Here is a 12904-nt window from a genome sequence, read left to right on the forward strand (position 1 = left end):
CCCTTCTGTAACGTAGTAGTTCAGATGTAATGGGAAGAAGGAGGCGGGAACCACGAACATAAATAAAAAAACGAAAGTAAAGACGGCAGTCCGTCACGGTCGACTGCCGCCACACACAATAAAACAAAACATGAAATAAAATCCAGGCCTGGGGCCCATTCTTCGTACGTTGCTTAAAACATCCGAGATCAAACAAGACATCCAATATGATCTCATCGGCCTAATCATGATCTGGCTAATTAGGTTCTTCTAACACACCTGCCGGTTATGATAAGTATAGCTGGATTGAGTTATCTGAGATAATTGCGCGTTCATGGTTTAAAAAGGATATGTACAGTATCGATATAGTAGAAACATTGATCAGCAACGCTGCTATTGGCTGCTCACCATGGCCAAAGAGCGCGCTCAGTTTTTCTCCGCAGCAGAGCTAGAGTTATTGCTTGAAGGTTATGCTGAATTTGAAATCTTAATTAAAACGCCAGGGAACACCTCAAAGTGTGCAAAAGCCAGGAGAGAGGGCTGGCAAAAAGTAGCAGACAAATTAAATGTGCAAGTGCTCACCATGTTATGGTTCTATCACTTATTACTGTATATATTCTTGTATTTTAATAATTTCATAAATGCTTAATGTCAGAGCCACCTCAGGACCCACTAGAACATGGGAACAAGTAAAAGTGAAGTACAAGAATATTCTTCAAAATGGTAATCTTTTCTACTTACACTGGTTTTAGTCTCTTTTACAAAAAACACTGTTAAATGATGTGTTTGTCTATTTATCACAGCAAACAAGAAAAAGGCTGAGCAGAAAAAAACAGGTGGTGGTCCTGCACCCCCCTAATTATTTCCCCCGGCAGAAGAGATGGCCCTTGGGTTGAATGTGAAGGACCAATTGTGGAGGGCATCCCTGGGGGCAGATCTTCCTTAGTCCAACAGCCAGGGACCCAGTAGCAGCAACACCTTCATTACTGGTAAATGAGCTTTAAATTCTCTTGCTACACTGTCAAATAATTTGTTGCTTCATTAAATTAAGTAGGCCTATAATCCAAATGGCTGGTAGAGTCATTTCAACTGATAAATATTGAGTAGTGATCAATTACTTTGACTTGTGAAGGTGAAAACTGCTGAACTTAATGTTAACATTTTGCCATGAGTTATTGATCACATTTTTTCCTAGTGTAGTTAATTGTAATGCCATTGTGTTTTCCTTTTGTGCATTTTTACACAATACACCAACACTTTTACCTGTTCCCAAGAAAGTGGTGGCTGAAATATGTGCAGTAAGTGGACTTTACATCAAAAGGGAAGAAAGTGTAACACTTTGTGATAACTATAACGTTACCCATTTGTTTCTTTTGCACATGTGAAGAAACCCTCTGATTACTGTCCTTTGGAGGAAATGAACCGCATTATTACACAGTTTTCTAAGGCTACGCGATCTATTTAAACCCATTTACAATCATAATATAGCATAGTGCTATCATGAAATCAAAGGCTGTGAATCAGTTGAAAAAAGTCACTTTTTTACATTAATGTTAACAAATACAACCTTTGATTTTAATAATGTATGCGTAAATGTTGAAACTAATATTAACTAAGATTAATAAATGCTGTATTGCTCATTCTTAGTATGTTAACTAAGGAACCATATTGTAAAGTGTTACATATTTTAAGTCATTTTAAAGGCTGTTGTTCACCTGGATCTATTTGTATTACCACAATTTTTTTTTATCCGACTAATCGATGGAATAATCAGTAGAATACTCGATTACTAAAAATAATCGATAGCTACAGCCCTAATGGTAATCGCATATTACCAGGAGGAAAGGCCTACAGAAAGGCTTACTGCACAAAGTGATAAAGAGGTGTGCAGTGTAGTACTTTTCCTTTTTCTGTTGCATGAGGCTTGACTTTTTTTATTCCTTTTATCCAAAAATAGCACAGGTGATATCCGTACCCTATATAAACTGAGTCTACAACAGAAGATTGAGTATTTTGACCTGGAAAAAACAAATTAAGGGGAGAAATAGAACTTGACACCTTAAAGAAAAAACTGGCACTAGAGATTGAGTTGCTTCAAAAGGAACTTCAGAGAAGTGCTAAAACACTATTTCACACAGAGTACTATTGTTCACCTTGTAGAGCAATATCTTATTGCAGGCAAAAGATGACTATCACTGGCTTTTCTTGACAAAGAATAACAAATAAAACTAAAGGAACTAAGCATATGGTCTTTTTTTATAATTCATTTATTGAAGGTTTTTGTGTAAAAAAACAAAAAAAGGGTGTTCCACAATTCTGTCCCATGCAGCTCTGCCACAAGGTTGGTCCAAGTGCACTGGCTGGAGGTCATCATCAGGCTGCACCTCCAACACAGGGGTCCTCTGCTTTCTGATGGTGGCAATGTTGTGGAGTATGGCACATGCAACAATGTCATAGGCCCTGTCAGGTGCAACCCTCAGACACTGAAATCTTCCTTTTAGTTGCCCAAAAGTCATTTCAATGGGTGCCCTTGTCCTGGCTAGAGCTGCGTTGAAATGGGTTTGTGGTCCAGGGATTGGGTCAGGGAATAGCATCATGAAATACTGCAGGCATAGCCCCTGTCACCAAGCAGGATCCCGTCGTACGCACCTGTATAATGGAAAAATGCACTTTTGTTAGGCTCTGAATAAATTTATGTAATACAGTGAGCTTGATATTATCTGGGGACGGACATTGCAAATTAGCCTTGGCTATAAATGTTGTAGTGTGGTGCATGTTGATTGTTCCCACTTGTCCCTTTCTAATAAATAAAAAAATTAAAAAAATTAAAAAAATTAATTTCTTACCACATATAATGTGCATAAATGTGACTGAAAAATCTGGAGTCATGCACAGATCCAGGCCATTTTGCTTCCACATTTGTGATGTAGGACATGGAGTCACACACCATCTAAGACATTTTTAGTCAGTCAACTGCATACTTTGATTACATTTTTTATTATTTGATATTACGAATCTGGAATATTACGAATAGTAATAGTAGCCTAACTTACCTGCACATTTACACAGTGAAATCCCCCCTAAAAACTGCTTGAGTGCCAGATAAACATTGCGAATGGCACGACAGACAGCACTTTTCCTCAAGTTTTCGATCTCCAATAGTGTAAAGGAAAGAGCCACTCGCAAAGAATCTCAATGCAATGCAGTTTGTGCCATTGTTAAAGACCGACTCCGAGGGGTCGAACATTTAACATGTGGTTCCAACAAATTAATAATGTACATGACATCCTCACGCGAAAAACGATATCTCTCAGTAGATTATCGCGCTGCGCTAAAGGATTCTGTCTCTCTCGCAATACGTGATTAATTCGAAAAGCTCTACGAATTATTCTTGCACCTTTAGCAACAGGTTCCTGTCGTAAAAACGGACTCTCGATCTCCACTGTCGCTCCTCCTTTTATGCTTCCGCTCCTCCGTGCCGGCCTCGTGCCGCTCTCTCACGGCCCTCGGCCTCGTCCTGCTCGCCACACCTTCTTAAAGTGAAATGACTTCTGAAAATCCAGTGGTCAAATGCTGTGTAGGTCTCAGTTTTCAGTAATAGTCACATGTCTAATAGTGGCTGGTCTTTGTGTTTAATTCCACAAACCTTGATGACTTTAAAAGGGACATTTTTAATTTAACATAGTATCAATGAATTATGAATAATTCACTGCCATTGTGAGAGTAACATGTAATCAAACTATAATTATTTTCTATTGATTACAAGTATTTTCACGTAATATAGTCTAATTACAAGTAATTACAAGTATTTTTAGATTCTGATTAGGTAATCGTATGTGTAATCAGTTACCACACACACACACACACACACACACACACACACACACACACACACACACACACACACACACACACACACACACACACACACACACACACACACACACACACACACACACACACACACACACACACACACACACACACACACACACACACACACACACACAATGTATAATATAGTGCCAGGTAGTAAACTGATTACATGTAATCTGGATTACGTAATATTATATGTATATTATGTATGCATATTATAAATTGGTCTTTAAATTTCCACTATAAAAGTGAGAGTAGAGATTTATGGTATTAGAAAAAATATATATATTTCAAATAACTTTCCAGTCATTAAATAACGTGGAAAACTCACACAAATAATAAACGGCAAAACTATTTTCAACATTAAATCAGCCAATTAGAATGATATCTGAAGGATCATGTGACACTGAAAACTGGAGTAATGATGCTGAATATTTAGCTTTGACAACACAGGACTATATTTATATTTTTGGTTTAAATTGCATTAATATTTCAGAATATTACTGTATTTTTACCAAATAAATACAACATTCTTTCAAAAACAAAAAAATCTTACCTCCCCCAAACTTATTAAGTATAGTGTGTTAATAGCTGCCTTTATATTTTAGGAAGGGGGTCATCCAAAGGGATCATCATATTTGTAGGTCTGTGCCATAAAAAAACCCAAATTTAGCAGATGCTTTTTTTATTCAACACTACAGAGACATGTAAACTATTCACTGTGTGCGGTTACGGGGGATACGATAGAGGGAGGGAGATAAAGGGAGAGAGAACGAGAACTGCCCCCCCTTTGATGCCCAATAACCCAGTTATGTCTGTCCAGTCAGAGCCAGTGACTGAGGTTTGAAGATGAAAACACACTGAGCTGTATGGAGGAAAGCACACACAGATCTTCTCAGAGATGGGCTGTACAGGATGGAGACTCCTCTGGCTGGCCTGCTGGGTGTCCACTTTTCTGCAATGTGGTACGTGTTGATTTTATTGTTAACATTAGGCTGTTAAATATGGTCGGAACAACCTTGTGACTTGGGGAGAAGAACATTTACACAACTGAAGAGAACTGTTGCTCGATAACTTGAAAACAGCTGATTTTAACCAGGGTTTTACATACTGTAACATACCATAACAGGTCAATGTCTCTGTTTTTCTTATTACAAATTCTTTTGAAATCAGTCCATTAGATATGAAATGTTTGAGTAAGGTTAGGTATAATAAAAAGCAATGATCTTTTGAGCATTTTTATAATTGGTGTTTTATGTGAAATGTCACAATAATTGAAGTAGGCTATATGTAATTTTGGTCAGTTTTTTTTAGAAGAATTGAACCCCATTGTTCTCTCAGTTGGTGTATTTGTCCTTGCCAAGGCTGTCAGCTGTAATTAAGGCTTTATAGTCACTTTGCTTTCACACACACACACACACACACACACACACACACACACACACACACACACACACACACACACACACACACACACACACACACACACACACACACACACACACACACACACACACACACACACACACACACACACACACACACACACACACACACATACAAAGGCCTGGGGGTGGCAGAACGGTGGGGGTGGGACTCATCATTACAGTAATGAGACAACCATTGAGATGGAAGGAGAGAGGTTGAGAGCTACACAACCAAACTCTAGAATAATCAGGCCTGCTGGTGACTTATCATTGCCAATTGTTTACAATATGAAAACGGCCTCAAATCAAGCACAAACGTACATTAAAAATGATCCAGCTTGACTGTTTCCCTCCACCCCCTCCAGGTGCAGTCCGAGTGATGGTGAGGGAGTCTGGTCTGGAGGTTGTGCGGGGAGATTCTGTCACACTGCCCTGTTCGTTCTTCACCATGATGCCCTTGTTCAGACTCAGCATCATCTGGACTCTGACCCCAGTCTCCGACCCTGACTCCCCCACACAGGTGTCACCTATATACAACAATCAGCCAATAGACCTAAAGGCCCATTCACAGGAAGATAGATAAAAACTATAACCAAGTTCTAAAACTCACTTTAAGAGACTAGTGGAGTCCACACCACGACTAGTGATAATGATAATATGGTTGGAATCACGTTTTCATAGCGTTTTTTCCACCTAATGAACAATTAAAACATTATCAGGCAATCAAAACCCATCCAACTTTAAAGTATGGAAAATAACATACCATAGAATAAAAATAGCTGGATGCTATTTGGTCTGGATGCTTATAGTTATTGTTAAAGGTTGTGTCTGAAATAGCATTCTCTCCAAGTAAGTAGTTTTGAATATGTAATTACTTTGCGACCATTAAAAAAAAGTATGTTCTGTATAGTATGAATGTGTGTAGTATTAATGTAATCTGGATGTACTACATTTGCTATGTTGTCATTATCATGTGACCAGCGTCAGTTGTGTAACTTCATTGCCATTTGCAAATCCTCTCCAGTGGCCTCATGGGATATTAAAGTGTCCATTGGACGTGCCCTTCAGAATCTTGCCGAAAGTAGTCATCCGGGTACTTTTCACCCTACGTTTTATGGATCTTGTAAAGTTGGAATTCTGTTTTTCAACTACTATATAGTTTGGAAGTATGCAATTTCAGATACAGCCATTGCTTTTGTTGTTGGTGTGAATGGCTTTTAGTCAGGACAGATGCATTATTGAAACAGATTAAAATGAGGCTGTGAGGGTTAAGGTATATAAGTCACTATATAATGTTCACTCAACAAAAATTACTCAAAGTATGCAAATTGGGATGCACCTTATGTTTCCTTATCTTTCCGAAGTGCTAGATGGGTGGTAAACATAGATGAAATTTATAATTAAATTTTGTCTAAAATGTTGCAGGGATGTTATTAGACAAAACAAATTTTTTCGTTAAACAGCGTAAAAAAATAACGTCAGATATCGGTCCTGCCCGCTGGTGATAAATAACCTACCAGTGACGTTTTACAGCCCGTAGTCATGTTGTTGAAAATTGAGGAAGCAGTGTCCCGATGTGTAGTAGGCCAGGGATTCCCAAACTTTTTTGTCAGCCAAACCCCTTTGACCTAAAGGATTTCCTCAAGTAACCTCTGAGATTTTTTATAAGTTAATATTTCAATAATTTAACAACAAGTATGGGTGAAAGTAACCCATACTTGGAATTTGACCTCTGCATTTAACCCATCCAAGTAAGTGCACACACATTAGGTTCTCTGCAGTTCTCTGATTATATTTTTTTTTAAAAAGTGGTTTATTTTAATTGTATGATTTATTGAATAGTTTTACATCAATTCAGAGACCCCTTGAAGTTCCCTCACAAACCCTTTGGGAAACCCTGTTGTGCTCAACATATTGATTAACAAGCTATAGGGAGCTATTTTAAAGTCTTTACAATAGCAACTTAGCGCAGTACGGTGCTAGATTATATATAATAATTGAAAACTCACAACTTTCAAAACAGTTTTATGAAATTTTTGTCCACTGAAAGTGTTTGGAAATATGTTTAGTCAACTCAACCATTGGCATGTTGTTAAACCTACGATCAATTGAACACACTGTACTTCTATCCCTCACAGCCTTGTTTTCATTCCTCTCAAACATGAGATCTGTTGCTTGCTAGTTTGACTAAGATCTGTAAGGACTGATACATCCCTCTCGTTGTGCAGGTGATCGTGTATGATCAAGGTCAGGTGATTGAAAGCCCTTCATTCATGGGCAGGGTGGGCTTTGCTGGCATGCCCTGGAGCGCAGACATCATCTTGAATTCCACCTGGGTGTCTGACGCTGGAGTCTATCGCTGTGTGGTCAGCAACCCACCTGAGACAGGAGACCCTGGAATAGGAGAGCTCAGCCTCACTGTTCTGGGTATCACACATCACACGGCATCTATCTTTTCATAAACACCCAATTTATACACTGAAAAATTAACATACATTGAAAATTTGTTTCTATTTAGTAACGTTATTATGCATCTCCTCTCATACCATCAAAGGTATTATTGGTTTATTTATTTAATTGTAATCTAATTTTATTTATATTAATCAACATTTGTATATATTTAATCTAAATTAATGTAGGCCTATGTTAATATATTACCAACGAATTTTAAAAAAAAAAAGTATATATTTTTTATTTATTGATTTATTTTTATCTAAATTATTTAGGTGCTTGTTTTAATCTTATCGTTTACTTATTTTATCATTTTTTTTCTTAGTTTAAAAAAAATAAATAACGGGATAACGCTTCTACAAATGGCGTCCCCTTCCCGAAGTGCCCTTCAGGGTGCAACAATGGCATTTGGGAATTTGACCTAGATTCACTGTTTTGCATTGCCGCCTTGAACTTGAGAACGATACGTGTCTGGTGTGAGGCATTTGGCGCATCATCAGTGGTGCGCACTCAGAGAGGGCACGAATACTCTTATATACGGACAATATATTACTTTGATACAGTTAGTACTTTGCATAATCTTCACTGTATCAAAGTACAATATCAGTGTTATTTTACGTTTGATTATTCAATTTTACTGTAAGACCTGAAAAACTTCAAGCACTTAATTCTTAGCACGGTTCTTTTGTCTTCAATAATGTTTAAAATTTATATTAGTTGGGCTCGTAGTTTTTGCTTTGGTATATAAGTTGGAATCGAGAATTGTGAAATTTCGCTGGTATTTGATTTCGGTAGCTTATTTATTAGAATGCAATGTTAGATGTAAATGAAAAACTGAAAATTCTTTCATTAATTACTCACCCTCATGTCGTTCCATCCAAACCCGTAACACAAATGAATATATTTTTGATGAAATCTGAGAGCTTTATGTCCCTTCATTGACAGTTTACGCAACTAGCATTTTGATGCTTCAAAAAGTTCATAAAGAGATCATAAAACTAATTCATATGAATTGAGCAGTTCAGTCCAACATTTTCAAGATCTCTATATATGATGAACATTCATCAACTGTGTGCAGCGCAAGAATTATGCGGCAGTAGAGAAACTTCCAGAGGAGTGTTAGGCCTTCGACTTCACTACCAGTGACAGGAAGTGCAGGAAGAGACGCCGCAAGGTACCTGAGAAGTACCAGCTGGGAGAGAGAGAGGAATGAGAGGTGAAGATCAATAAAGGAGGCAGTGATAAAGATGCGGCTGAAATAGAGTAACAATCAGCCTTGAAAAAATAAAGAAGAGAGTACGTGTACACCAGAAAAAAGAGAGATTCACAATTTGGAAAAGTTGATGGAGGTACGAAGTGAGCTTAGGGAAGCTGGAGAAAAGAAAAAAAGGAGAGAAAATGGAAGGAACGGAAGATCATCACAGTGGCAACGCCACATCTTGTGGAGTTCAATCTTCTGCATGCTACGGTCAGATCGTCCTTCTTAAAGCCAATAGAACTACCAATGCTTCCAAGTGTCCGGACACCTCGCTCTACCAGCCGCTCGCTTCAAACCCCTGCCGCCAGTGACACAACCACTCGTGCATCCTCAGAAACCAGCACCAGCACCTGAAGATGTGTTATCCCTGCCATGTTCTCCGCTTCAAGTGGATCCTCCCAAACTGTTTCCAAGTCCTCCATGTTCTGATGACGTTGTTTCCTCTGACACTCTTCATCCCAGATGCTTCCATTGGCGGTTCCTCCACACCCCACTCCAGCACCTGATGAACTGTTTTCCATCCGGTTCTCTTCATCCCGAGCGCATCATCCCGAACGACTTCCTCCGAGCCCCATTTCTGCACCTGATGAAGTCGTTGTTCTGCTTTGTCCTCCCAGCTGGAAGCCTCAGCCGTTCACTTCTTCTCCGTTTGAGCCACCTCCACAACTCATGCTGGTTGACATAAGATGAGGAAAACGAGTATGTTGAGTACACAGGCCAGACCATCCGAGTCAGTGACTTACTCAAGTCTGAACGCCCCCAAATGCCAGAGGCTGAAATGAAACCGTGAAAAATGGTTCCATGGTTGGCGAGGTGCAGGAGGAAGCATGGGCGAGTGAAGGGGTGGAGGTAAAGGGATTTGAGGAAGGTGACCCCAGTGAAATGGGAGACTCCAAGGCCATACAAGGCCATTCGGTTGAGGCCTCTCAGATCGATGAGCTCACGATGAAGCTCTTCTGTATAGCCTCTCCCGACAGTCCCAAAAATGAGACCCAGTACAATGTGAACGTCCAGAAAAAGTGCAAAAGAAAAGTGGTACTTGTTCCATTCACCTAGGCAGAGGAGAAGGCCAAGAAGAGGGAGGAGAATAAAATAATCAAGGAGAAGAAGCAAAGAGAAAAATAGTTGCTGCTTGAACGCTACATGAACGATCGAAACTAAAGCACTTGTGGATCAACAAGCACAACCGCAACTACAATTCCTCATAATGCAGATCATTATTCACCTTCAACCATTGTAAAAAAAAAAAAAAGTTAGCAAACTAACAGTTGAGAGATCCATGACTCTTTCTGACTATTATAAATCAAAACATGTGTAATATAAAGTGAATCAATTTGAACTAATTTGAATTGACCTAGAACAGCAGGAGAAAGTGAATCATTCAAGAGTGAGGTTCACAGATCAATATATTTTCCATCATGGATCCATCAGCTCCATGCTCGTCTTGGCCACCCCATGTATGAAACATAAAATAAACTTACTCCGGAAGTTAGTCCATTAGCTGTTTGGATCTGCAGGCTGGTCTGTGTTTTGTAACCTTAGAGTGTGAGTAGCGTATGCTCACAATTTCAAGATCATTTGCGATTTATAGATTTCACATCTGGAAAAAATGCGTAGGCAATGCAGGTTTTTTGTGCTCATGTTAGTTCTCAGAATCACACGTTCGCACATTTGAGAAGTGATCGCAAGATCAAATGTACGACAGTTAGTTTCTACATAATAACAAATTTAATAAATTAGGCACCAGGTTTCCACACTTTACACAAGTTGAACTCTTTCCAGTTTATAGACTACTTGTAATTCAGGTTTCATAGCTCTGTGTGTGTGTGTGTGTGTGTGTAGCACCCCCATCTCTCCCTGTGTGTCTATGGGAAGGAGACACAGATGCTGGGGGCAATGTGAGACTGTCCTGTGGGGTGGTGGAGGGCTTTCCCACTCCACAGGTGATCTGGGAGAAGCTAGAACCAGATAAGACAACACTGCCAGTGAACATGGATGGTAAAACATTTTTATACAAGTTTTTGAAAAACATCAGCCATGCAGAAACAGTTTCACACCCTTATGTGTCGCAGATGACATGACGGGTTCTGTGCACATTGCCAATGTGTCTGCGCAAACCTCGGGCCTTTACCGCTGCTCAGTGACCAACCCACTGGGAACTCAGCACTGCTACATTAACCTGTCGGTGTACACACGTAAGTCTTTCTGTACTTGTATGATTCCTTTATGGAGCTTTATCATCCTTATTCATTGTGATTGCACATATAAGAATGACCAGAACAGTCTTCAAAACTTATTTTGTGTTCTATGGAAAAATGTCATTTTCTTTTCTTTTTCGTGAACCCTACAGCGCCAGATAATTCCCCAGGCATCCTGCAGGGGGTGATGTTGAGTCTCTCTATGGCCCTGCTCTTGCTGGTTCTGATGGTGCTGGTGCTGTGGCTCCACCGTTCGGCACGGGAGAGCAAATGGAAGATCAGCCATGAGGACGACGACTGCTATAATGAGATCAAATACACACCCTCTCTCATTAAACGCTCCTTTGTCTGAGACGAGGACAGGAAGTCACAGCTGGATCATCTCTGTCTGCACTAATATCAATGTAAAGTTTCTGTCAGACAACAGCAAAGGAAAGATCATACTTCACCTGTCAAAAAGTACTTAAGTGCTTAATTGCATTATAATTGTCCTAAAGACTACCGTAAACTAATTGTTTGTTTTCGTGTGGGAATCAACAGCATGCCACAGATGTTATGAAATAGATTTTAATGTGCATTTAACCCACCATATTACTTTAAGGGCTGGTTTTAAGCTGCACAGTCTCAAGACAATCAAGTCACTATAAATCAATGTAAGTTTTGTATATTCTCTGTAGAGGGACATTCTCTTCAGACAGTGGTTTATTCTAACTATTGCATTTAGCTTTTAGAATTAATCCTCCAATTTAACTACAATAAAAATGTAGGTATGCACTTTGTTCTGCGCTAATCCTCTTCAATGATTCCTTGAGATATTACAATTTAAAATAACTATTTCAATACATTTTAAAATGTACTTTATTCTTGTGTTGGCAAAGCTGATTTTTTTTTTTAGCAGCCATTACTTCCAGTCTTCAGTGTCACACGATCATTCAGAATTCTTTTTTTTATCTCACAATTTCAATGTATTAAATTGTATTGATCATATAAATATACCTTGGTTAGCATTATAACAGACCTCGAACATTTAAATGGTAGTGTATGTGTGATATATGTATAAACAGGCAATTTATTAAATTGCTACGATTAATTTATAAATTAAAATGAGCTAAATAGCTAATTGCTGAAATTACTCACTTGCAATGCTATTGATCACAATCAGCATTAACATGACTTGAATTCCATTATAGTTTGTGAATTGATTTTTACCACCCTCTAAATAAATCTTGACATAACATTTAATACTGGGGTGGGGTGTGGAGAGACCAAAGACATGAACAAAAGAACCGTTTTGCAAACAATAACACAAAAAAGCTTTAATTTAAATACGAGGAGAAAAAAAAATCACATAAAAAACTGTACATAACTTTGAATATGGAATAACAGTTTTTAAATAAAACAACCCCCAATATAACTAAATAATAAAAAAAAAAAAATACAGGATGGTGTACTATTTTACAATAGTTGTGCAAAAGCAGTATTAACTGATTCAATTCCCCAGACTTCCTGAATCTATGTCGAGAGAGAGAGTCGGACCCCTCTGCAAGCACAGATACACCGAAGCGTGACTCTCCTAAGACTCAAAGTAGTGTCCTCCATTGAAAAATAACCAGAAATCCAATAATAATAAAATAGATTTATATATATTTTTAAATATATTTATATACAAAACATGCTGTACATATATGGCAGAGATTGATTAGATCCCTTTTAAA

The 12904-nt window shown here is 38.5% G+C and overlaps 1 protein-coding gene across 1 annotated transcript; it reads left to right on the top strand.

Annotated features, from left to right (window-relative positions):
• Positions 1-4661: 4661 nt before the first annotated feature.
• LOC143741075 (immunoglobulin superfamily member 11) lies at positions 4662-12319 on the top strand. Its single transcript, XM_077233402.1, has 6 exons — positions 4662-4820; positions 5648-5802; positions 7511-7709; positions 10834-10989; positions 11064-11186; positions 11342-12319. The coding sequence occupies exons 1-6, from the start codon at positions 4757-4759 to the stop codon at positions 11539-11541; spliced, it is 897 nt and encodes a 298-aa protein (XP_077089517.1). The 5' UTR covers positions 4662-4756; the 3' UTR covers positions 11542-12319.
• Positions 12320-12904: the final 585 nt, after the last annotated feature.

The sequence above is a fragment of the Siphateles boraxobius genome, unplaced genomic scaffold (genome assembly GCF_051911475.1).
Source record: "Siphateles boraxobius isolate OS27281-9 unplaced genomic scaffold, OSU_SipBor_1 18, whole genome shotgun sequence".
Taxonomy (NCBI): domain Eukaryota; kingdom Metazoa; phylum Chordata; class Actinopteri; order Cypriniformes; family Leuciscidae; genus Siphateles; species Siphateles boraxobius.